General features: G+C 41.5%; 1 protein-coding gene across 2 annotated transcripts in view; it reads right to left on the bottom strand.

Moving 5' to 3' along the window:
- Positions 1-2,201: 2,201 nt before the first annotated feature.
- chl1b (cell adhesion molecule L1-like b) overlaps positions 2,202-26,703 on the bottom strand; it is a 69,734-nt gene continuing 45,232 nt past the window's right edge. For both annotated transcript variants that reach the window (XM_078247716.1, XM_078247717.1), the window contains exons 11-26: positions 25,738-25,878; positions 24,702-24,813; positions 24,233-24,399; positions 23,987-24,152; positions 23,751-23,875; positions 23,291-23,392; positions 22,777-22,974; positions 22,487-22,557; positions 21,478-21,700; positions 20,186-20,301; positions 19,087-19,291; positions 18,832-18,954; positions 14,325-14,504; positions 7,806-7,937; positions 6,773-6,845; positions 2,202-4,450 (exon numbers count right to left, since the gene is read on the bottom strand). In XM_078247716.1, coding sequence (XP_078103842.1) covers positions 4,246-4,450; positions 6,773-6,845; positions 7,806-7,937; positions 14,325-14,504; positions 18,832-18,954; positions 19,087-19,291; positions 20,186-20,301; positions 21,478-21,700; positions 22,487-22,557; positions 22,777-22,974; positions 23,291-23,392; positions 23,751-23,875; positions 23,987-24,152; positions 24,233-24,399; positions 24,702-24,813; positions 25,738-25,878 — 2,339 coding nt within the window. In that variant the 3' untranslated portion in view covers positions 2,202-4,245. The remainder of the gene's footprint in view (positions 4,451-6,772; positions 6,846-7,805; positions 7,938-14,324; positions 14,505-18,831; positions 18,955-19,086; positions 19,292-20,185; positions 20,302-21,477; positions 21,701-22,486; positions 22,558-22,776; positions 22,975-23,290; positions 23,393-23,750; positions 23,876-23,986; positions 24,153-24,232; positions 24,400-24,701; positions 24,814-25,737; positions 25,879-26,703) is intronic.

Consider the following 26,703-nt stretch of genomic DNA (forward strand, 5'->3'; position numbering starts at 1 on the left):
GAGCTCTAGATTGTTTTGCTTGCACCAGGTGCCAGTGGTACCCACCTGTAGTGACTCGTCACCATCAGAGTGAGTCCCGATGAGAGTGTCAGTCCCCAAACTTCGAAGCTCCTGGTAGACTGTGTGTACAGGAGAAGAGCAGGGGGGAAGATTCGCTTTTCAAAGATTCGCTTAAAATTCTCTTAACAATTGAATGGAAACTTGGAAATGTTATGCAATCATACTGCCTCGAAAATTTACTTTGCATTCTGCCTGAACACACATAGTATTTTGTAATCCCTCCAGGAGTTTGCGATGTCGCGATCGTAACAATTCACGCAAATTCAACCAATGACAATGCAATTTTGACCAATCACTGCAACATTATCGCAAATTTGACCAATAACTGGAATTTCTGGCGACTTCAACCAATCACAGCAGTCCCATGTGCCAGACTTGCGTCAGTATGTGACTCTGAGAGCCACTGACCAAGCGGGAGTGAGAACGGGTTGACGTAACACACGTACATCGCCAAATTCATTTCCTTGTTTCTGATATGAAGACGAGACGTGTGACTCGAACATCTCACATTTACCGACAAAGTGTACGACAAAAGACCGTGCAAAACACTTCAGACCGTCCTGCCAACCTGTATATATTTTAACATCAATGTATGTACGGCTCTCTGCAGCAGGCGGGGCTGCTGCTCAGTTCCCCCCCGCGACTGACGCGTGCCAACACACCACACAAACACACACGGCGGATGCAGGAAATACTGGAGATGAGACGTAGGCTACAGGATGACCTAAATTGAGGACAGCTACGCTCGTTATTGTAAGTGCAATGATAAGTTAAAGCTCAGTAGGTAACATGACTTTATCAAACCGTATGAATGTGTGTCCCAGGCCAGGATAGGAAATTAACTAACAATGTAAAAATATACAAGCCACTGACACATATGTTCACATTTGATTAATTCAATAACTTATTATTTTTTGTCTCAAATCCACCAGCCATTTTCATATTATACCAACATTTGCAGCATCCTGAGCCTTTTTTGTAAGAAAACTCAGCCCACAGTAGTTTAATTCTCCCCGAAATAAGTTTCATTTTTATTTTTAAGAAGAATTATACCACATTTTCACAAAAGCTCCCGCAAAATCATTTGGGCCGCAACAATCTCAAAAAAAGGCCGCGAAATCCTGGAGGGACTGAATAGTGAGCACATAGAAATAATAGTAATAGTAATAGAGTAGAACAGGTGTTGATTTTTTCATCTTAAAACAGTAGTGACGTGTGCATACAGTAATGTTGCAAGCGTTCTGGGTTGCTTTTCCAAAGACTGTAATTATGGAAGATACTGTAGCAACTTACTTTAGCTAACTCTAGCTGTTGAAGCTTACAGTTTCAGTTAAACTTTACAATACATGTTACACAGGACTGGAATTTGTCCCCCCGCCTCATGTGAGCACGGCCAGACTTTGTCCAAACTGTATTTCTCTAGCTGCGATGTAATTCAGCTTCTCTCCAGAGAGCAGTAATTGTTTGTTGCGGAATTAAGCTCTGTAAATAGCTTCCCGTAAAGCTGATGGCATGGGTAGACACGCCCAACTGTCTGCATTGTTGCCAAAGAGCCAAGGACGTTCCGAATGGCAACCAGAGGGTCCATTATCAACACCTGAAGGTTGTATGGGTGAAAGCTGAAGCCTCTAACTGCTGCAGCTAAGGCAAACCTGGCTGAGTGATGACAGAGTACCTGAGGCAGATGTGACCCACACATTGAGAGCCCTCACAGTGACACTCTCCACTCCCTACTATCAACCATCAGACATGATTATAGCTCTCGCTCCATGATCCAGTGCCTGTCTGAGCCCACTCCTTTGATTTCTCATGACTCTCTCCTGCAGCCAAAGTAATCAAACAAGAGGCTCAACTCAGACAGAGACTTGACCCTGGCGCGGCATTTGTTAAAGTCATACTACAAATGGGAACAATTTGTCAAACATCTTCTATTTTATTCAGAGGGAATGAGGATGTTTCACCAGGTACCGCCTTCACTCAAGTCATATTTTACTGTTGACTGGAGGTAAAGGCAGAGGTTTATTCAATCATGTATTCATGTATGGGGGGCATATAAACAGTAGTGTAGTTATCAAGAACATTAATAATCTTTCATTAGTGATGGCTGTGACCAAACAGGCAGTCAGACCATTACCAGGATGTAAGAAAGTAAAGCAATTTAATGACATCAAAAAACACCAATTAACATTCTTAACATGCAATGGCAGAATTTTTACAAAACATTTTTCTGATCTTGGTGCTAATGTTAATTCTGACCAACATAATGATTGTGTTTTGAATGGCAGTATATTGAAAGTAACAGAGTAAGGCTTGTTAAGACTGATGTAGCAGTGACTAGAGTCTATTGTATCTTATCAGGGTAGGAAGATGTGAAATACCATGCAACCAGATTACAGTATTCTGATTACAAACAAAGTCTATAATCCATTACAGGTACTGTGCACTTGCTTCTTTAAAGGGGCAATCCACCAGTTCATACATGAAAATCGGTTCATTGATTATTGCGAGTGCTATCTACAAATACAGTTGTATAATGTTCAGTGGCTCTGGAGATGCTTTGTGAAGAAAAAAGAACTGATGATGGGGTTATCTAATCTTGGACTTTGAGACTGCCAATTATCGATTACGACTCATATTTACGTTTATAGAGGAGGTGCCATAAAGCGGCCGTAGTAATTATGACAGGAGCAAAGCAGGAAGTAAGGTGATGAAGTATAAGAGCGCCAAATTCCACATACAGGAAGCTTGGGGTGGTGGATGGTTCATATAAACACAGGACTTTCACCCAGGAGACCGGAGTTTGTGTCCTGTTTGAAAAAAAGTCAATGGCGAGTGTTTAAAAAAACAATTCCAAAAAACCCACTATGTCCCGTTCTGCGTCACATGATGATTTTAACCCAAACCACTATCTTTTTCTAAACATAACTAAGCAGTTTTTGTGCGTAAACCTCACCATAATGCGACCGTTTCACAACATTAATGGCGTGTGGTGTTAACGTTCTCTGGTTTAGATCTTAGACTGTATATTAAAGATGGATGACGCGTCTCCACTTCCTCCCACTGTACAAAAGTGAAGCCAAAATACCCCGGATATGGACGCTGCCATTTTGTAATTGTGGAGCCAGACTCTGCGCAGTAGTGATCAGGCAGTGGAGCCGCGGTACCTAAGTCCTGCCCATACACCCACACGACCAATCACGAATAAATCACAATCATGACGTTTCACCCCGTTTGTAAAGCATCAAATAACTACTAAAGACCAAACTTATTAGAAAGAGGAACACTTAAACAAACATCAGCGTGATAAGTATTTCCTGCCACCTCTAGGTTTATTAAAACGCTCCTGTGGGTCGTATTAGAGGGTAGAAAAAAACAACCTATATTGTTGTTTGGTTTGGAGGACTTGTTTGCACTTTTGGAGCTTGACCTAGGGACTGCTTCCATATATTCCTGTAACAGCACAGACCGAGGTCTGTAACTTCAACTGTCCAACGGATCTGAATGCTAAAAAAAGACATAATAGCTACATTTTATTTTCTTCTAACATCACAGGGAGATTCACGACTCAACAATCACTTCTTATGATATGTCAATTTCCTTGTTATTTTGTCAGGTATAAAACCACTGGAAAAAAAACAAGTTAATAAACAACCTTTATACTTTTTTATACTCATATTTAATGAATCAATTTCAAATATAACAACAGGTCAGTAATATTTGCTCCAATTTAAAAAAAAAACAATATCAACTTGATTTTCCCACTTATCTGTGGTCTGCTACAAGATGATATCACAGGCAAAGCTGCATATAATGATGTATAATGGAGAGTGGCATTTTCCTGACATTTGTACAAACAGTACTGCAGTTGAAGTACTGGAGATAAAAAAAAGAAAATTCAAGCCCTCTAAATTGTTTGTGTAATAATTATTTTAAAAAAAAAGACACTCGGCACATACAATATACACTCTATATACACAGTATTTAGTAATGGTCATTCTGTTGCAACCCGACAAAACAGAGCTTTATAAGATGAGGGTGGCAGTGTGCAGTTGGAAATGACACATTACATTTGACACAAAACTTGTGCTCGGTATGGATACTGTCTGTTTCTTCCTTCATTTGTTCCTCCCAGCAGGTTTTAATGAAAACGTTGTTTAGGCAACGATGGATGGCTGTTTCGGCTCCTCATGCCGGGGTCTGAATAGTGGCTTTGATCTCAGCGGACACCCTCTTCTCCTTTCGCCCCGCATACTCGCCGATAAAGGAGCCGTCCTCGTTGAACTGAACGTCCTCGTCCCCGTAGTCCACCAGGCTGTCCCCACTGTCCCCGGCTTTGATCTCTCTGCTCAGCGAGTGTTGGCTGCCCTTCAGCGGCTTCTCGTCGTTGTCACTGCAAGAGAGGCGCGGCGGATTTAGAATCACCTCATTTCACCCATGGCTTCACTCTATGGCTTATTGGAGAAGACGGGGGGGGGGGGGGGGGTGGGGGTTTGGGGTGCAGGCTCAAGCTATCACTGCCTCTATGTTGAGCCTCTGTGACTGACATAAGCATTTACATCCGGTTGACCAATGGGAAATAATCACACAGATGCACATGTTGAGACAATATTAATCATTACACTGTACGTGCATCAATGCATTTGATGACTGGAAGATAAATGAGATATTGAGGGGGGGGGGGGGAGCAACCCCAAACTGGTGTTGATCATTGAAGCTGCACATTTGGTCCTGGAATGCATCTCAATTGCCGGACCACTAAACGTGTGCTTCTATTGACCTTATTCTTTGCCTGAACTAGGGCACTTCCGCATTCTGTCATTTTGTAATCTTGTAATCTAACTTCTGTTTTAGTGTGGAAGTAAGATTACTTTGCTTAGGGTCGCAAGCTTTATCATGCTTTACTTGCCATAACAAAGCTGTTTTAAGCTTAAAGCTTTAGTGCGTAACTTTTTGATATTAATGAACGTCTGTTACATTCAAGCCTTTGCCAAATGAGTTGATACAAAGCTAATTAAGACTATCAGCTCCACAACTCTCTCTGGATTTCTCAGCATGGCTGTGTTCAGACGATTGGGGCGTCCGGTCACTTTCCCGCGGTCGGCGCGGTGCACGGTCACGGTAGGCTTGTGTCATGTGGACGCGCCGACAGTTTTGTTGTCATTACTTAGAATTCCTCATGGAGGCGACAGAAACTACGCACTATAGCTTTAAAATTAATAAAAATAAATGCAATTAAATAAAACGTTTTTACATAGCGCAATGTGTTTGTTTCGGAATTAATAGTATCGGTATGTTACGATACTACTAATTCTGACACAAACACATGCTCTATGTATGCATACAGTGTATAAATAAAACAAAGTCTACTACATTCATAAAGCAAACAGAATATCCATGTCTATACAACTAATATATATATATATATATATATATATATATATATATATATATACACACACACACACATACACATATATAATATTATTTATATATATACTATATCTATATATAAATGATTGTCAGTTAAAAGAATAGTTTGGCATTTTTAGGAAAACACTTGAACTGGTTTCCTAGTTCAGAGTTAGATTAGAAGATGGATACTTCTGTACTGTAAATATGAAGCTCCCATCAGCAGCCGGTTAACTAGTCCACCAAAGTCCACCTACCAGCACCTCTGAATTATATCTAGCTTTATTAAATCCATACAAAAACCCAAGTGTAAAAACGATAACTATGTGCCGGGTTATTTCTTAGCTGGGAGCAGTAACTTTCTGTAGTCTTGTGTCTCAAGCCAAGAAGTAGTTTCTGCCTTTTTCCAGTCTTTGTGCTAGGCTAAGCTAACTGGCTGCTAGAGATTCCTTCATGTTTACAGACATGAGAGGGATATGGATTTTCTCATCTAACTCTCGTCAAGAAAGCAAATGAGCGTATTTTCCAAAAATGTTGAACTATTCCTTCAAGAAGTTTAATATATGGTTTGTCACCCCAACAAAAGTGAATTTTGAAACTAGCCAGTGGTTAAAATAATTTAGGAGGGACTTTACACACAAACTTAGCGATAGATTTATGAGTAGCTCCTGGAGTCAAGTATAAATCCTGTCACACTGAGGCTCTTTTGACTTCATCACATCAACATATGTTGTGCTGTGCAGATCCCACTGATTGGAGAATTAGCCTGGGACTCATACTGTATTCTGTTATGAACTGGATCGCTAAAGAATTAATGAAACGTGCCCAGATATTACTGCCCTGGAGTTGAGCTGCTTTCAATTACACTGATTGGTTTTAGCGTCTTGCTGTGTGCTGGGCAGCCTGCGTTTAGCTCCTTCTGGACAGAAAATGGCAACATCTGAGCGGCGCGGCGGCTCCCTTTACGATGCAATGTCTATCACAAACAGCAACACACACCGTACCTAAGATCACAATGTACTATAAAGGGATGCTACCACTCGGACAACACTGATGTGTAAACAGCTCAGGGATGCTACTGCTGTTTATCACATACTTCCCAGTTACTCTGGCCATCAAATGTCTTGAACAGAAGAAGTGTAAGGCTCCATGTGAACCTCGTGCATGCTGGGTTGTCTTTTCAGCGAGAGGAGAAATGCAGAGAGAATTACGGAGAGGAGAGGACAGCAGAAGGGAATGTCATACAATGTTGCACGTGAAATGCAGTGAGGTGGTGAAATAGTGCTCTGACGGGTACGCTTACCTGTATTCACAAAATGTGTCGTCATTCATGCCCTGGGACTCCACGTCTGGGTGAAGGTCCTCTTTTTCTTTTACTGCTCACAAAATGAAAAGATTTCAGTGATTTCCTCAAGAGACGACTGCCAATGAAGATCCCTGTGTCCCCTGACTGTTCTGTTGTTTGAATAAGTTAAAAGTCTCGGTCCCTGACTCCCTTTACTTAATCAAAGACCAGTGCAAGCTTTAGAAAGTATTGAGTTTCAATCAGTCCCAATTTTTGTAAATATAAATCTAATTTTAGATAAACGTCAAGCTCTGTCTCTGTCTATAAAATATGTATAGTATTTATATAAATATTTTTTTTCTAGAAATCTAGTCTATTCATGACATAGTACACATTCAAAGGTATGGTTCTATATGTGATGTAACAGAAAAAAGACACGGCTCGGGCAAATGAAAGAAAAGGCTGTTGGAGCTACGGCCGGGGGATAATGAGAACTTAATGAGAAAACAAAGGACAGAGCTGCGTCTCGCTCTTTTTTCTGCTGACGGGTGAAGCGATCGCTGCCCAGACGACAACCTGATGGCCATTAGCTGTGAATAATAAAGCCGATAAGAGCTCTCATGTCCCCAATAGGAGGAATAACATTGAGATACCACAGAGCTTATGTCATCATTCCCCACTCAGCCACCCCATGTGCAGCATTTGCATTTTTGTCTCGCTGTGGGCTGCACTTTGTTTAGATTGTTGATGGAAAAAAAAAGCTGTGTGTCTAAATAATGTCAAATTCAAATGCTGGACATGCAGTAGAAATGCTCATTTTCCTATCAATACACAAGCCTATTTCATGTATAAATTTGCATTGAAATAATTGTGTGGCTGCAAGTAAAAAAACAAAAAAAACCATTAGTTTACATATTCCTGTAATGGCTTCTAGTGTGATTGATAATTTCTTTCATAGCAACAAAGCGCCAAATGGAAATATAATGACGCTCCAAGCAGCAATTACTATTCAAGCAAGGTGATGTGTGTGTGCTTGTAAGTGAGCACCTACCGGAATACTTCCCTCCTTTGTTTCTGTTGACAAAGCAGGCGATCAACACAATGAGTGTGAGGAGAGCGATGGCACACATCAGGCCGATAAACCAGCCCTGGGTGGATATTCCTCCATGGATGCTGGCCAGACCTGAGGAGAACAATACCGTGTGACTTTGACATGCCTTGGCCTTTTCATCAGGACACTTGATTGAATGTTTACATCGACAAAGCCTATCTGATGCGACGGCAGAAGGTGGCAGGGTGAAAAGCTGATGGAAACGGTCCAATATAAATATTAAACAGCTAATCCCGCTTGTCTAATTAATCAAGTAAGGAACGCTGTACAAATGTAATTCTTCTCAGCGAGTCCGTGCGGCTAAATTAAATCCTAGTGACACCGCGAAGGGACCACACACTGCAGCTTGAGTCACTGCTCAAGGACGAGCTGGGTGAGCCTGCACTCTGTTCAATAAGAGGTCAAATTAGATTTGCCTGCTTTTTCTTCCTTTTCTTTTTTTTTTTGGTGTTATTTTGGTTTCCCTCCTCACCTGTAAACTCAGTCGTGATAACATCTTCAAATATACTAGAATTATCAACCCAGCTGTTAGGAATAAGGCGCACAGTGTACTCAGTCCCGGGGTCGAGCCCATCAATGATGTGGAAAGTCTTAGAGGTGTTTAAGGCCTCTGATATCTTCCAGAGACCCTCACCTGTGCAGAGGATGAATGATCAGGATGGGTTAGTACTTATGTAAAACACACAACTATGGAAGCTAGTGAAGATATGAATGAAAAGACACGAAGGACCACTTCAGACACAACACATCTAAAGTTATTCGCTGTTTTGCTAAAAATCACTCTAACAACGTCCAGAAACTAACAGAGAAAAAGAGTAATATGAGCTTACGGTTATTCATATATGCAATAAAAAACTCTGTGTGCTCCCCTCCAGATATCCAGCTGATATTTGCAAAGCTGTCACTAACAGCTGAGCTAAAATTCAACAGGGCCGGGACTGAAGGAGAAGTGAGAGAAGATGAGAAAGAAGAGAAATGGCAAAATAATGGTTAGTAAAGGACAAAGCAGATCAAAGCCATGGAGGGGTTAGGAGTGGTGTCATTATGCGATGAAGGATGCTGCTCTTCACCTTCTATTAAAGAAGCAAGCTATCAATTATGTCTGACAGAGGGGGACATTGGTTCCCTCAACAACAAACATGACAAGCATAATGTGGATATGGAAATGAAGATAAATGGAGATCTACAAAGATCTTAAAGGAGATTTGCCATCAAAACTATGTGATGATATTGAATGTTCAATATTGTTCTTATTTTATGCCATTTCATATCGCAGAAATACATTTTACACAGCCACACTGGTCCACACTAGTTCAGAAATTGTCGGTTATACTCGGCCATAGCTAGGATTTTTTTCACTAGACAGAAAAAGTAAACACTTAGATATTCTTTTCCCCCATTCAATTTACTGTTCATTCATATTTCCTGTAAGGTTCATCTCCCTGCATGATGATCAGAATAACACCAAATACCTTCATTATATTCCGTCGGGTTTAATAGATTTTGCCTACAAGCAGTCAAATTTAAGGATGTTTAGTCGTGCTACTGCTAAAGATTATTTTTAGTGCTGTCAAACAATTTAAATATTTAAAAACGAGCACCTTGTTCAATTGTATTTGTCTGTATAACAATAAAAAGTTGATCTTAAAAAAAAAAGGAGCACAAAATGGCGAAAACAACCACTGGATGGGAAAAGGGTATTTTACAACAACTTTGAATGCACCACGAGGCTGGCGAGGCGAGGCTGAGTCTCAGTTTTTCAGACAACGGCAGCTACAGTCTGGTGTGAAATACAGTCACACTTTACACCGTTTAGCTGTCAGCATTTTAACCATGTTTACTACAGCTGCTAGCTAACGATAGGCTAACGTTACCTGCTGCTAAGTGTAGTGTTAACTAGCGTCTCGTGCGGTGATGGTTCAGTTCCCTCTAACGTCCGTTTTCGAAGCATCAGAGAGAAGCACAGGCATTTAAGTGGCACCTAAATAAGGCACCGAAATCTGTGTTGCTATTCGGTCCGGTGGATAACGGTCGTTAAGGCACCAGTGCCGTATTAGCACCTGGTCTCGGACCCCCCCCCCAAATAAAAACTCTACACGACTCACGTGGATGACATTTTCCCATTCAAAACGGTGATTTTCACTGAAAAGCGACTAGTTTGCAGGTATGTACTACAAGTGTGTCTGTTGTTTTGTTTTCGGTCTAGCTAGATCCGGTGTGGTGTTGTAGTTTTTCTAACGTTACTAGTTGTTGCAACAGCATGTGAAAAAAACTACAAAGTTTGCTAGGCCAAAAAGAACGTTAATCTCGCGATAAAAAAATTGACGCCGTTAATAACGCCTTTAACTGACAGCACTAATTATTTTCATCATCTACTAATCTCCTGATTATTTTTTTATTCATTGATTAATCATTTAGTCTTTGAAATGTCAGAAAATAGTGAAAAATGCCGAGCACCCGTTGCCAGGGGTCATGCTGAGGTCTTGCCTACAAATGTCTCATTGTGTCCAACTCAGCCCAAAACCCAAATCAATTTCATTTACAATGATATCAATTAAACAAAAGCAATACATCTTCAAATTTGAGAAGCTGGAACCAAAGAAGCTTTTGACATTGATATGTACTGTATGTATGATAAATGACAATATAATACAACAACAAACAATTACTAAAAACAATTATATTTTATGTCAATTGTTCTGAAAGCAAGAGCAAATTCTATTTGTTCTAAGCTGGTTCCGCCTCAGACATATCATGTAACGTAGCCTTTTGATACCCAACTGGGAAGACAAACAGCCTAATAATGTAGTGAATGATGTGTGTCATTAGTATGGGAAAAGCATGCTTTGATAGCAGCTGTCGAAGCCAGTCAACAAAGCGCAATCCACTTCATTTCCCCACGGCAAACATGCAAATCTTCTGCTGTGTCTCCAGCTCAGGTGCATTATTTGCTCAGGTAATAATTCGGCACACAACACCTGCGTCTGCGCTGTCCGTCCAGACCACTGCAAATGACACTCTCTGACTAATGTTGATGGATTAGTCTGCAACTATGGTAATTCCAATCATTGGAACGGAGCGACGACTTCGACTGACATAGGCCCCTAAACTAAAAATATCCCAAGGCTGGTTGCTGCGTTTTGTCACCGGACTTCTCAGTTCGTTATTGAATGCAGCAGAAAGCAGCTGCTCACCCAGCAGGGAGCTGATGCCCCGGAAGATGCCTCTTCAAAGTCTGGAGGCTTTTTGTACGAGGAGAGGCCAGAAAATATTCTAGTACAGGAGTCTTTAACAGCTTCCACTTATCCACTTATCTCAGTGTCCTGTAAATATCACCCTCCCAGTATGAGCTCACACCTCTCCGGCATGGCCCGGGAGGACATTCATCCTCACTATTTTTCTCTCAGCTCAGATGCTGCCCCGGACAACTTTGCGTCCCTAAGCGGTGTTGCTGTTTACCCAGTTGAATATTACATGGAAATGCCAGGTGACTGTTGGGTCAATACACTGACGTGTAGAGGGGGAACTGAGGCCCAACAAATCAATCACTGACAATTAGACACATTTGTCCCCTTCTAGTGACTGCACTCTACAGCTTCATTGTCGGGTCGGGATATAGATCTAGTGTCTTAGATTTCCCCATGGTGCAGCAGAGAAATTAAAAACAGCTTATTCATCAGTATGCACTTGTTTTATAACCAACAATAAAACGGAGCTGTTACTTTACATCTTAATGCTTGTTTTAACTGGAAACAACACCAACTGTTAAAAAAAATTAAGAATCGGATCACATTTGACTGCTCTTTTGCCTTTTTATATCTTGGAAAACTTCCTGAATGTGTCAGTAAAGGAGACACATACCTCCTGAAGATTTTCATGATTGCAAGCAAAAAAGCTATTACCGTGGCCGGGTTGGGTCAGTGGGTAGAGCAAGCGCACATATACTGAGAGGGTTATGCCTCGACGCAGAGGTCCAGGGTTTGAGTCCGACCTGTCCGACCCCCTCTCTCTCTCCCCTTTCTCACCTAGCTGTCCTGTCAATTAAAGGTGGAAAAGCCCAAAAAATAATAATAAAAAATAAATAAATAAAGCTATTACCAAATGCAGGCTTCCCACTATGAGACTCTTAATAAACATAAACTCTATCCGCAGCATGGAGAAAATGAATTTTATGCTGCGTCTTCAAAAGGAGAAAAGGAGAGGAATACTGGGAAAAATGGGCTTACTACAAACACAAAGATGATTAATTCTACTCCACTCTATTTCTGTATGTCGAGATGTACCTGTATGCATTGTGTACTCCCACGCCCATCCTATTTTCATATTTGCACCTACTCATTGCCATGTTCTATCCCTCTTTTGTTCTACGTTCTTATATAATAAAAATAAAGTATATTAAAAAAATCTTCAAATCTTCAAAAAACAAACTGTATTTGGTTTCCCTTTTTTCCCCCCATTTATTTCACTCCTTCTGTTTCTCTCTGCAGATTGATGCTTGTTGTGTCAGAATGTGCAGCAGCTCTACCTATGGTGGAACGAGTGGGTTTGGTCACTGGGGACTTTGGAGTGCTTGGAGGTGAGGGGGAAGCTGACTTGCCTGAAAAGAAAGACAGACCTTGTGGTTATCAATTGGGATAGAGCTCGGGGCGCTACATTTTACTGTTAGCACGCATGCTATTTTCAGCTAAATTAGTAACTAGTCAGGTCTACTGTGAAACATCTAGAGTCGAAAAAAAAATACATTTCACATTCATTTTCTGTTTGCACATCATTAATAGGAAGAAGGTTGGATGGCGGATGCTCTTCATGGGTTTGGCTCTTAAAGCATCATTTAATTCCTCAGCTTGAGTTAGACATGTTGTCTGCTGTTGCTAGGATAAAAGTCAATATTCGTTTACAGTCACTAATGAGCCAAGATTAATATGAATTTCTAATTAGGTTACTCATTACCATTGCTATTAGAGAGGAAGCCACAAACTTTATCTAAGAAGAAGTTGACAATTTTCTAATGAAAAGAGGCATCACGGTGCTCTCTGCTGATGGCAAGGGCTAACAGCAGACAAGGTCAATTATCTGCAAAGGAGCCGCGTGTTGGGAGCTTTATAATTTTGTGCAGAAAAAATAAAATGTGTCCACCATTTTGAGACTCAACACCTGATGATTTAAGTCAGGCCTGTAGCATTCACATCTTTCTAAAATGTCTAAATCTAAAGCATGCAGCCGCTACCTAAAATAATAATCATGACTGTAAAACATGTCATATCAACATACAGCAAATTTAGAAACATATCATTCCAAAATGAAGTATTCCTGTAACAGCAGCGTTTCAGAGCAGTTTGAGATTGTATGTGTAGGTATGACATGCCACAGTATATACATGGACGCAGATCTACATACTGAGGCCAAGGGTGGAAGTCAAAGTGGAAGCTGCGAAAGAAAAAAAAAGACAAGAAAAGAAAATAAAAAGACAAAAAGGGACAAGCAATGCTAAGCAGACGTTCACAGATGACACATTCACACAGAGGGAATGCTCAAAGCAATGCATGTTTTAATGGTGTGAGAGAAAGCAGGCAGACGACAATTAACAGAAACATTACTGACATTTAGACACATAGTGATGTACAGCTGCCACAAACACCTTTCATGATCCAATCTTAAGAGTTTCTCACACACATCCTCACACACAGCTAATCACGCACATATTTAACACCTGCAGTGCGTTTCAACATTGTGTTTTGGCATAACACAACTTGAATGAAATACTGAATTTCTTTGGCATGCATTTGTATTTAAAGCCCCACCAAATTATTTATGCTGACAGTATCTGTTGTTGCAGGTGAGTTAACTGAAACTCAGGTGAAAGTACAGTTTCATTTCCCTTCCAGTCGTTCATACCACCGCCTGCACTCTCACAAAAGCTGGACTCCAGTTTGAGCCAGCTGAGCTATGGCGTGCAGTCCTCAACAAGTGATATGTAATTGAAAAGAATAGATTACATCCTACCTTCGGTCTCATTATGATTACTTACCCACCAACTCTTTTATGATTACACAATTCAGTATCAAAACCTTCAGTTTCCCTCCTGCTCAAAGCAATTTTCTTTCTTAGCTGATTGTTTCATAGCTCGTGCTCTCCGTCCAATCAATAAGCACTTGCTCTCTCATGACAGTGACAAATGAATACCTCCACTACAACCATGTGAAACTGTTTATCCACAAAAATTACTTACATGGAGATATAAAAAGCTTGGCTGCCCAGGCATAGATCATATTCCGGTAGTTCAATGCCATTTTTGGAATAGTGAAATGGCTTTGTCACCTACTTCACTTAGCCTGGATGCTGCCCAGCCAGTTCTGCACCTCAAAGCCCGTCTGTGTTCTCATTGTCTCACCCACACCCATGAGATTATCCACACATAGAACATCTAGTCAATTGCTTTCTGGAACCGCCATCACTCACTTGATTCTAGAGTAGTGGTGCACTCCTCGCTGACAACGGGCCCGCAGCCCACCGTGGTGCAGGAGCGCAGGTAAAATCTGTATTTGCTCACAGGCTCCAAGTCGCGCAGGATCCACTTGGTGGTGTCGGGGTTGCTGATGTCTACTGTCTGCAGTGGCCCCAATTCTTCTGTGTCGTTGACTAGATGTAAAAATGGCAACGGAAAAAAAAGGGGTTAATGCTTTTGATTAAGGCTTGCATAAATGGACATATTCCTTATATAAGGGGTATCATACTGGCAACTGGGAGTAAGAGGGGTAACAAATTCAAATCATGGGGGGATCTTCCCATCTGAGGGTTATCCCCCCCCAAACATATCATTAAAACTATGCTGTGTATCGTAAATAACATAATGATGCATACTTAAAATAATTGTGTAAGTAGTAAAACCATACAAACACACACACAAGACAGGTTAAAGAGAACGAGAGAACACTATCTTATTCACTTTAAACAACATTCATTTTCTCTAAGACGGATGATGCCGAGTCCTTAATAAATAATGATGACGCAAAAATTATGTTAATTAATGTATTTTTTCCATGAGTCCGCTGTGTTAGTGATTATAACGTTACTTAGCTCGTTTGCAAACTAAGTTCCAGGTCACTCCTTAATTAAGGAGGGACGTTTTACAGTCTGTATAACCCGTTCTTCCACTGTAATAAGGAAGCCTTCTTGCTCAGTTTCAATTATTTGTCCTGATGGTATTGTACTGTCACTAAAAAGGAGCACATATTAGCTCTTACCCTAGCCCATAGCCTGTAACTAGCTTGTAAATACATTAAAAAAAAAGGAGTAAAGATTTTACACGCTCTACTGGCATTGTAATAAGGAGATTTTCTCACACAAAAATGGGGTGAACAATTGCCTGCTTCATTTTATAGTCCATTTACTAATAACCACTGGTGACCCAACCACAATAACATATATATATATATATATATATATATATATATATATATATATATATATATATATCAATAGTGACTGTGTGATTCCTGTACGTTGCCACACATTGAGTGTTTTTTTGTTTTGAAACACACAACTCTGGCATTTCAAATGACTTCCAAGTGAGAATCACAAAGAAAGGAAATGCCACTTGTCATTTTGGCTTGCGCATCTGCTTTTTGTGGCTTTAGACACAACGTGACAACTTGTCATATGCTTGTTTGGTTTAATAGCCCTTTAAAATGTTTTTTTGCTGTTTAACAAACAGATTGTGTCCTGCACATTCACTACAATGTATCAGTGTTGTCTTCCTCTAAATTGTGATTGGATCTCATTTTTCACTACGTAAAGCAGCACAGTAGGTAGGGAGGTGGCATTTATGTTCTTTGTAGCAAAACCAAACACAGCAGGCGTTCAGGTGATCTTTGCTGTGAAAGAGATGCTATGTCTCCCTGGTAGGAGGAGACAGACACAATGACAAGAATGTATTAGTCTGCTTCTCTTTTTGCCTGGTCACCACCCACTGTTATTAGACATCACGCTTTTTATTTTGTTGTTTTGTTTCATAGGGACAAAAATGGTAGATTTTTGGTAAATTATGCAATCCTGGCTGTTACCGAGAAGAGGCCAAACACATTACATTTCTACCCTATGGATGGATACTTTCTCACTTATCACACTCAGGCCTGACGGTTGGTGCACATGATCTTATAAAGTGAACTGGCTGAAGGCTGCGGACTTTGGCTCCTCCACTGCTTTCAGACAACATTTCCAAATATCCTTTAACCCCACTTGGCCAAAAATGGTTGACCTTGTGTAGTGTGAAACAGACTAAGACTTACTAACACTGAAATCTGAGAATGACTTGACAGTTAGTTCTGAGCTCAAATGGGAATAAAAACAGAATGAACTAAAGCCAAGGTAATTTTTACTCCCACTCGTGTAGATCAGTGGAGGGCAAACTTCACTCGCTCCATTCCTGATAACGTTGCTCTACAATACCTCTAATATAGAAAATGTTCAAAAATGTGCAATCTGCACAAATATCCAACTGCAAATAAAGTGAAGGAGTTGTCACATGAATTCCTCAGTGTTTTTAGACTACATTTGCAGTGTAAGTGTAAACTGTAGCTACTCTGCCACACAGCAAAAAAGTAATGCAGCCAACTGCTCTGAACAAAAGAAATGACAGAATGGATCGAGTGTGAGCCCTCATCTTCACCTTTGTGACACACTTATCTTAGCCTTGTCAAGTGGTGTGACTAGCTTCCTGAGAGGCAGGCTAGTAGTTGTTTAGTCTGCACTGGCCTGCTCTGTCCAAGGCTTTAGTGTGCTTTCGGAGCTCTTTAAGGCAGTGTGACCATGCCACCCACTCAATGCTGAGGGGATACATTTAGCCTTTAAATTAAGGAATTTATTTAGCGATTTAGAAAAGAATACTGACAAAAAAAATCTCTATGAGTTAAGTGAACAGCTATTATTACAAAGTTAGTCTCGCATTGCCAGACCTTCCTCCACAGCGCTGCGGAAGAGGGTCTGGCTGGTCCACACAGTATTCCTGGATGGAAGACAAAGGTGCTCATGGGCGGCGCGGAGCCCTGGTGCTCTGGTGCCTCTGCAAAATAGCCTCGGGAAGGAACTTGTTTTGGTGGAACATGTGTATGTTTAGTCGTGCAACAGAAAACTCAGATTGGACAGATAGTCTAGCTAGCTGCCTGGATTTACCCTGCAGAGATCTGAGGAGCAGTTAACCATAGTCCTCACAAATCCACCGGAGTTTAAAATTCCAACACAAAGAAAGCGGAAGGTAACGGACATCCGGCCGAAAAGAAGGATATACGGCGCCAACGGAGCAATCCCGGAAGTGTACTACAAAGTTTAAGGTGCCCTATTGTCATTCCCAGAGAAATTAAATTCATCATCTGCATTTAACCCATCTTACAGGCCCACATAGGAGCAGTGGGCAGCTGTTGGCGTCCGGGGACCAACTCCAGTCTTTTTGCCAGTGCCTTTTGTTCATGGGGCACTAACCTAACATATATGTTTTGGGTGGTGGGAGGAAACTGGAGCACTTGGAGAAAACCCATGTGAACACAAGAGAGAAATGTAAACTCCACACAGAAACTTGCTGTGTAACCATGGAGCCACCATGACCCCGACTGGTATTGTTAGAGAAAAAAACAAAAAAAACCTGTATCATATCCCCATCTCCTGGATGTATTCCTCCATATTTATTAGCAGGCCAGTGTACGGATACACTCACTGATCATCTTTGGTGACAACTTGATACAATGATCAAAAGGTTTCACACAGAAAATGTGCCACTTCAAAGCAGGTTAGTTTAACGGTTTAAACGCCCTGGTATTCCTGAATGCTCAGCGTGTTAAACGACATTCAAACAGGCCTTCCTGTGAAACCTGTGAGACGTGAAGCTATTACAGGCTATGGTGAAGATGGGGCGTAGCCCTAAAACAGCTGCGCTGCAGCTTGAGATTCCCTTTGTGTCGCTGATGATACACTGACAGCTGGCCACATTATCCTCAACATTTCGCACATGACTTCCCTCAAGGGGACTTAAAAAAAAAGTCACACTTCAAAGAGCCTATCAGCTTTATTGCTGTGGTACAATGAAAACGTCCTCTCCTGAAATACTGTATGACACTTGGCCCGCTTGTGCAGCCGCCAAATCAAACTCAATTAGCGGGGAAATGCGGCACGAAGACGTTGTTGGAAGTTAGTCATTGGCTGTGTTTGACTTTTGTTTAAGGACAGCAAAAGTGTGTGCACACATGGGATGCGTTCAGTGACGGTATCCCCTGGGACTGTGAGCTATGGTGAAGATGTCCCCTGAGGACAGGATGGGGTCAGTAAAGCTAGACCTTAACAGACTGTGACACAGTGGCCTTGGTCAGCACTAGCTGATCCATGATGGTGACACGCAGGCCAGCAGACATCACCCTGACATGTCTCCTATACAGACACTCTGATCTCCCTGTGACCCCGAGCCCTGTTAGAGCAGCACAATGATTTTCCTTCCCTGGCTGAGGATCACGGGTTAGACAATCACCAAGAACATACTCCTGGACTGTAAATACTTGTCTGTATCAATACAATATAGAGGTAGAGGCTGTGCGTTTAAAAAGAGTGAGGCTGTTAAGGTCTCTGATATACTGTTTTCAAATTGAAACATATGGCCTGTGTGTTTTTGTATATAATCACTTTCTTTTTTTAAGAGGGTACAAGCTGACAAGAAACAGATCACAAAGATGGGTTTGGCATGCTCTGATATTGTTGTCAATGTGAACAAATCTAGGCTGTATTTTCAAATTACCATGACTTTTTTCCCCAATACAGCTACAAAGTTCAGCTACAATAATATCATAGTAGAATGTATTTCATGATTGTACAACTGGTAAATAAACAAGTTGTAAAAAGTGAAAAAGCAATACATCCTAGTGGAAACACAGGGGCATCACCAATATATCTGAGTTAGTTAAGCAGGAGGCGTAGGAATACGTACTGAGCTGATACTCGAGGAGGTACCCGGTGAGAATCCCATTAGGCTCCAATGGCGGGGCCCAGACCAGAGAGACAGTGTGCTTCTGTACATCTGTGACCCTGAAAACAGGATTTTTCTCAGGGACTGTGGGGGGAAAAAAGGTAATACACACAGAAAGCAGTCAACTTCTGCAACCCAGTTTCCTTGGTTATTATTAGATTTTCCCTTCAGTAGTTGTGAATCAATACGCTCCATGCTGTTTTTCCACAATCCTACCTCCCTCCGGGGTTTTGAAGTTGAGGGGACGGCTGCCGGGGCCGTTGCCCCGCCCGTTGAAGGTCATGACGATGAGGCTGTACTCAGAGAAGGGCGTTAGTCCCGGTATCGTGGCGTGGCTCTGGTCCCCGGGGAATGTTAGCGTATGTTTGTCTCCGTGGCTTTTTTTTGAGGCCACCAGACTGCGCAGACGCCACCAGTTTATCTGCATTGGGAAAGAGACGCACAAAGCCATTCATCACTTGTTTAAACTCGCTTTTGTCTCATGTTTATAACTTTGGGTTTTTAAGTGTTTTAATCTTTTATTTCCATTGGTATTTTATTTCTTTTTTGCTTGCTCATTTACAGTTTGGGTCTTACTGTATTTTATCATGTGAAGCACTTTGCGACTTTGTCTGTAAAAGGTGCTATATCAAATAAACGTATTATTATATTATATTCTCAGCAGCGGCAGCAAGGCATCAAACTGTACATCAAACATGTATATGTGTGAGAGAATACTGAATTAAGCCCTATTCGCACGGGACTAGTATTGCAGAGGAAATTCATGTGATTTAGAAATGACCCCCCTCCCACCCGCATCTGTTATTGGGGTGGCTTATACACACGGGTTAAGCGAGGTCTATATTTTACTCAAATTTACTGACTACCCCCACATATGATGTCAAGGCTCTGTCTAAACCTTCCTTTATAACTGCCAAGGCAGCCAATGCGACTGCAAATCACAGAGACTCCGATTGGCACGGGACTAAAATGATCACACAACCTCTGTGTCTGGCGAAATAAGGTCGGTAATTTGTGATGGAATTTTTACATGACAAATAACAGACATGGCAGATTCACAAGGGATTAAGATCACAGACGACCTCCGCGAATGTTACTAATTACTAGAAGTCCACAGGTAATATTAGTCCTGTGCAAATAGGGCTTTAGTTATTCTGTTTGTTGTTATTTTTCTGGTGGTCTGTACAGAAAAAACAGTGAGCTGGCTAAGTAAAGGAGACAGAGTGGGGTGAGAGAAGCAAACGTTTGGATCAAGGTCAGGGTCTTTCCTTTTAAGCTGTGTCTAAAAGCAAAAGGTCTGTTTTTGAGGTATTACCCTGTAGCCTCCCAGATGTCCATGTAACTTGTCCTTGTGTACACGCGTCCAGCTGACCTTGACCACTGAGCTGTTCAGCCCCTCCACAGCTACATCCTCAGGTGCAGCAGAGGGAACTGCGGAAGGCAAACACACGTTACAATCTGCAGTAAAGCTGAAAGTTAGTCCAGGAAAAACAGAGCCGTGAGGAAAGTCATACAACAATGATAAACTAGTTTGAGTTATGCTGAAAACAACTCAAATGATTCCATTACTATTACTATACAACTAGCTACACTTACTGGTCACCTATTTACAGAAGCGCCTACAATATTAGGGATTAAAATCAATGGATTCTTCAAAACCTACACTCACACAAGCTAATGTAAATGGTAAAAACTATTGAGCTACAGGGTGTAACTACTGCACTTAATAACACCACATTTGAGTGAGGACACAACAAGGAGGAGAGTAATGACCTGAGGATACTTCCTGCGGGCAAGTCCAGAAGAAAGCTAAACACAGGAAATACAGTAAACATCTGCACAGGCTGTTTTTCTCAAGAGAAAAACAGCCTACAGTACACAACTGTGAAACTCAAAGTCCAAGTCAAACTCCCAAGTCTAAAACTTTTACTCCTAAAACTTTTCAACGGAATTTTAAAACTTGAAAACAAATCATTTTCCACAGTTCACCCAAATTAAGCAGACAGGGATTTCAATTACGCCACATCTTTCTCCATAAGATCATATATATCCTAAAGCTACACTGGCTACTTTGATCTTTGGTAGATCCAAATGGCAGCAAGGGGTGCGTAGAAGGTTTGAACTTCAATACCCAGAAACAAAAAAACAAAACAAAAAAAACAACAACATTTCTCACGTTTACAATGTTACATTTCTCAAAGCAGCGTTAACTTATATTATAGTTGTTTGGGGGTTGAGGAACGCGACAACAAGCTGGATAATTGAAAGCTGAAAAGACTGTGAACTTAGAGACTGTGAGAGAATATATATGTGTACACAGAACATGGATTTTCGATTTAAATAAATAATTTAATATATTAATTCTGTTGTCACAGTTAAGGAAGGCTGTGTTAAGTTGCATATTTTATAAGTTCACATCTGGGCCACCAAAAATGTACTTTGGCCACCAGATTTAGGGGCTTGGTGGCCCAAGGGGCCAGTGCCTAAAATATTAGCGTCTATCCCTGTTTTGCGGGTTCGTCACTACACCAGAACGACCACTGTCACATTACTCATAGTCATAGCTTTAGATAACATCACATGAGGTCAATAAAGTTTACAACTCACAGTCCTCTCCTGAGTAGCCGGTCACTATCTTGGGCTCGGGGCCCCAGCCCTGATGGTTCCTGGCTTGGATCTTGATCTCATAGGGCACAAAGGTGGGAGTGTTCTTCACCACAAACGAGTGTCTCTTCACCACGTGTTCCTTCCAGTCCTCCTCCACGTCCTGTCTCCTGTAACTCACCTTATACTCCAAACCGGGACCATTGTGCTCAATGGGTAACAAGGGCTGAATAATGGATGGAAAATAAGACCAAAATAAAAAAGGAGGAACAATGGTGTGAATGGTTTCATAGGCACTTTCACAGTTGCAGTTGTATTTCACCGCTCAATGTCACTGCCTCTGTGGGATTAAAATGACAAGCTAGCCCAGTGAACTCCGCTTGGAACACTGGCAGTGTTTTATCCCGCCATCTAAAGAAACAATGGAACAACTGACCTGGGCTAGCTTTAAAATAGAGCTTGCTAAGACATCATAGATGAAAACATGTATCTCCTCACAGAAGTCAGACTGTGAGAAATAGAATGAGACATCATTATCTGCAAAAGCAAATCATTAACAGTGGGAGAGCTCATGAATCCAGGATTCAGGGACTATGTTACCATGACAGGGCAACCAGATAATAAGTGAAGGAGAGATTTATCTTTTTACAATAAAGCTGCATACATTACTGTACGGTACTGAGTTAAAAGAAGAAGAAAAAAAATCATTTTTATAGCTCCTTTCTCTTTCTTATCAAACAAAAGGAGCAGCTTTCAAAGGAAAGGCATTCAGAGTGATCCCAGAAAATGGCTTTTCTAAAGATCTGAACCACAGAATGAAATATCAAAAGTGGGCCATTTCTATTAAATTAAATTACTATTGGTAATTGCCTATGAAACATTGATAAAACTTCATCTCTGTTCTTTGACTTCCAAAAACTGTAGCAGATGTGAATAATTCACTATCTAAATGGAGCTGACATTACAGAATTTGCAGTAAGAGGATAATAAAAGACCAAACTCTATGTCTTACCTCCCAGTTGATATCCATTTCATGTGGCAAATGACCTTCGATTTTGATATTTTCAGGGTTCTTGTCAGGAGCTGGAGAAAAAGAAGGAATATAGATTTTGTCGCTATTGTTAGTGGATGAAATCTCCGGTAAAATAGGCACACAAGAGAACAGATTTTCAACAAGAGTGGAATCAATTATGTAGCAGGGGAGTGTTTAAAAGTTCACAGAGTGGCAGCGCTGGCTGCTCAAGTGGCCTGAAGGACCTTATCAAAAACTACGACAAACAATGAAAGGAGAAAGCCTCAGACCTGCCGGGGGGGTTTTGTATCTTTCTGTGGGCTCGCTGGGAAGACCCCTCCCTACAGCGTTTAAACCAGACACGCGGAAGCGATAGTCGACATGGCCGTGAAGTTTGAGCACTGCCGAGTTGTGGTTCCCAGGTACTCGGAGCAGCTCCTTCCAGTTTCCCGGCTCCCACTGGCTTTCCTCATACTCGATAATAAACTCTGTTGACAGGCAGAAAGACAATCAGAGCGGTCCCTCACTGCTATAGTTCTTGCCAAAGGATGGCTTATCTAACCACCAGCTGTGCAGAAAACTCCCCAAACCCTGCTCTGGGCTTGTATATCCCAAAGGGAAACTAATCATAATTCATGCTTGGATGAATCAATAATAGACTCATGTTGTACAAGATGGTATCAAACAAATATATTTACATGCAGAATGATGCCCAAAAATATGTATGTCAGATTAATAGCATTCACGGCTAGAAGCACTGATTTGGTATGTACTGACACCTGCACACACAGATGCTCCTTTTACCTGTGGTGGAGCTGTTGTGATCGTCCCCAGGGATCCATTTCAGTTTCACACTTTTGCTCTTGTGTTCAGACAGTACCAAGTACTCGGGTGCATCAGGGACGTCTGAAAACCATCACAACAACATGGCTTTGGAAAATCACAGACACATCAATCTCTGCAGTAAAAAAAGGCCATGGGAACAAATGTTCAATCAAATCGCCTCGAGAGCCAGAGGATGTGGAACGAGCCGCATCGCTGCATAGGGCTGCCATTGTATCTTTTAGACTTTAAGATGTCAAATGTATCTCGAAAGGGTGATTGTCAGACACAGCACTGCACTAACAAAGCCATGGTCTGCATGTTCATGCTCTGCTTTGGCTTCCTGACATATTGATCTCTTTATGTGTCATACATATATGCAGGTCCACGGGTCTCTGATCCTTTGGCCCGGAGCAGTCATACTGTTCGTATGTTAGCTCACCTAACACCATGAGCAGTGCTGAGGCTGTGTCTCGGTCCACTGGAGTTCTTGCCACACATGTGTACACACCCTGGTCCCTGTGGCTTACATTGATAATCTGAAGAATACCATCCTCCACAAAGTATCTGCCGACAGAAATATGGAGACAAAGTATTGATTGACAGAACTGAAAGGTAAAATGGCTTTCCAGCTGGGAGTAAGTCTGCAACACTGTAAAAAAGTATTCTGTATCCTACCTTGAATTCTCAGTGTTGTTGAGGGCTATCTCCATGTCATCTTTTTCCCACAGGAGCTCAAAGTCATTGCTAAAGGACTTGTCGTACTCTGCGAGGCATGAGAGCTGGGCCGTGGTACCTATTAGGATCTGCAGGTCCTCCTGGGCCACGACTATTCTAGTGGGATCTTCCAGAGGCACAACAGTATTAGTTACATTTCAAGGACTGTGAGCCACTGCAAGCACTTTTACAGGTAAAACTGTTTACCTTTCACATAGAGCATGGCGTCGATGGCAGACGATCCCTCCGTGTTTTTAGCTAAACATGTGTACTGTCCCATGTCGTCTTTCTCCACGCTGTAGATCTCCAGCGACCCATTGTCGTGAATGGTAAGCCTCGGTCCCTCCACGGATTCAGAGGAGTCGTCTTTGCTCCTGGAAAACATTTGTAAAAAAAACACCCATTAAAGTCTCAAAGTACTCTCAGACCAAATTAAATATGAACACAGCAGCAGTCTCACTGGATACCCCCTACACTGTGGCAGCAAAAGAAGAAATAAAAGTTGCTAAATACAACATTACTGTTGAGTGACATGGTTATTTCGGTGCATTTCAAAGAAACAGCAGGTCAACAATAAAGAAACACGCTGGTTTCAGAGGGACTGTATGCTTCGAACAGTTGAGACCTACTGCACTCTGCTGGTGTGTGGGAGACAGGAAAAGAATGGCACACTTACCAAGTGATAGTAGAAGGAGGAGAGCTGAAGACGTTGCAGTGCATCATCACTCCATTCCCCTCCACAGCAGAGTAATCGTCCCCCTCCTTGGTCAAAATCATGGGGGACAGATCTGTAAAGACCATGCAGCAGAATCTAATCAGCAATCTAACGCTGTTAGAAAAGCCATGGAGGAACCTAGGTGTGGCCCTTAACTACTGTACTTTTCAGGACTTATAAGCAAAGAAAAACAACACTAAAAGAGATCAAGTTTGCAATTTAGCAGTCTTAAAACTAGACAAAACAGGAAGGATTGAGGCAGATAATCGTGGGTTAAGACAGTTGCTTTCCCTGTGCCTTAATTGTACGCTCCTTAGTGTCAAAATATGACTCAGCTGTCAGAAATGCGTGAATGTGAAAATGAAATCTAAGAAGAAAACAATAGAATAATGAGTGAGCCGAGCATGTGCACCTTATCAGTTGTAGCCAAAGCCTCCCATTAAAATGGTCTGTCTCTTCTAATTGTTTACAAAGGCAGCCGCCGGGACTTAGCATTCAGCGACTGTCCAGTTTTATTAACTCCTGTGTCACCGAGAACAAACTCCCCGCGTTTGTGGAGAGAAACAGAAAGCAACATTCAGTTTTTTATCTGCACTTGTAAAGCAGCACATGTTTATCTTATGGCCCTGAAGTCAGTATGGAATTGAGAGGGAACTTGTTAGCATATAAATGGCAGGGAACTGGGCTTGTTGCTCCACAGGGAGGACCGCTAGCCTGAATGAAGGAGTACAGCTTGTAGACAGCCCTCTTTCCCTGGGCTCCACACTGCTTTACGGGCATATGCCAACATCAGCGCCAGCTCTCTTGCTTGCTCTCTAGCTTGACACATCAGTCAGCAGTCTCCCAATGACTCACTGTAAAGTCTGACACTTACTCACAAACACTGTGAAACAAATGTTGTTTTGGAACAGATTCTTTGGAGCGTGTTTCTATGTACTTGATAAAAACATGATGGTGAAAAATGAAATGATGATGACTCACAGAATACAGTACTTACTCATGATCATGATGTTTGCATTTGACAGAAGGGTTCCATGTTTGTTGGAGGCCTCACACTGATAGACTGCACTGTCAGATGCTTTGGCGTTATGTAAAACTATGGTGTCATCAAACACCTTCCTGTTTGGTGCAGGGGCCCCTGTAATGAATCAAGGACACATTCAGGAAATACAAGCGTTTTTAGATCATCCCCATTCCATCCTGTAACACTGTAAGTACATTAAAGACTGGACAGAAAATGTCAGCTTTAATTCCTCCAACAAACTCTCACAGCTCTCAAGTCAGAATTTCCCCCAGAGTATAACAAGCCAGGGCAATCTCTCCCGCCCACTCTCTCCTATGTTACACGCTATGTAATATGTTGTATTCAAAATGAAAGCGACAGAACTTCAACATTTAGTCTTCAAGCCTAGCGCTCAGTAGAAAGGTTTTAAATAGTGAATTGAGTCTAAAGTTAGACTGTCGTGGGGCTGACCCTGCAGACTGCACTCCAAATGTCAGCTTTAATTCCTCCAAAAGAGTCTCACAGTTGAAGTCAGAATGTTACCCCTGAGTACAGCAAGTAGAGCTGTGCGATATGGATAAAATCAAATATCAGAAATGTTTTTGACCAAATACCTCGATATATATTGCAGCGATATTGTAGGGTTGACAATTGGTGCTTTCACAATATATTTACACAGTGAGATTGTTGATGAATAATAATCAGTAGATATTGTAACTGAGTGGGTAAAGGCAAATAATGAAACAGCTAGAACAGTCTGGTTAGTTCAGAAAATAATTTCACTTAATAGGGCCTTCAAAACCAGGAAAAGACAACACGATATCGAAAATCTAAGACGATATCTAGTGTCATACCACGATATTGATATAATATCGATATATTGCCCAGCCCTAACAGCTATCTCTCCTGCCCATTTTTAAACACTCTCTCCCAAGTTTAAGTTATGTAATATGTTGTTAG

Source organism: Sander vitreus, chromosome 4 (assembly GCF_031162955.1).
Source record: "Sander vitreus isolate 19-12246 chromosome 4, sanVit1, whole genome shotgun sequence".
Classification (NCBI taxonomy): Eukaryota; Metazoa; Chordata; class Actinopteri; order Perciformes; family Percidae; genus Sander; species Sander vitreus.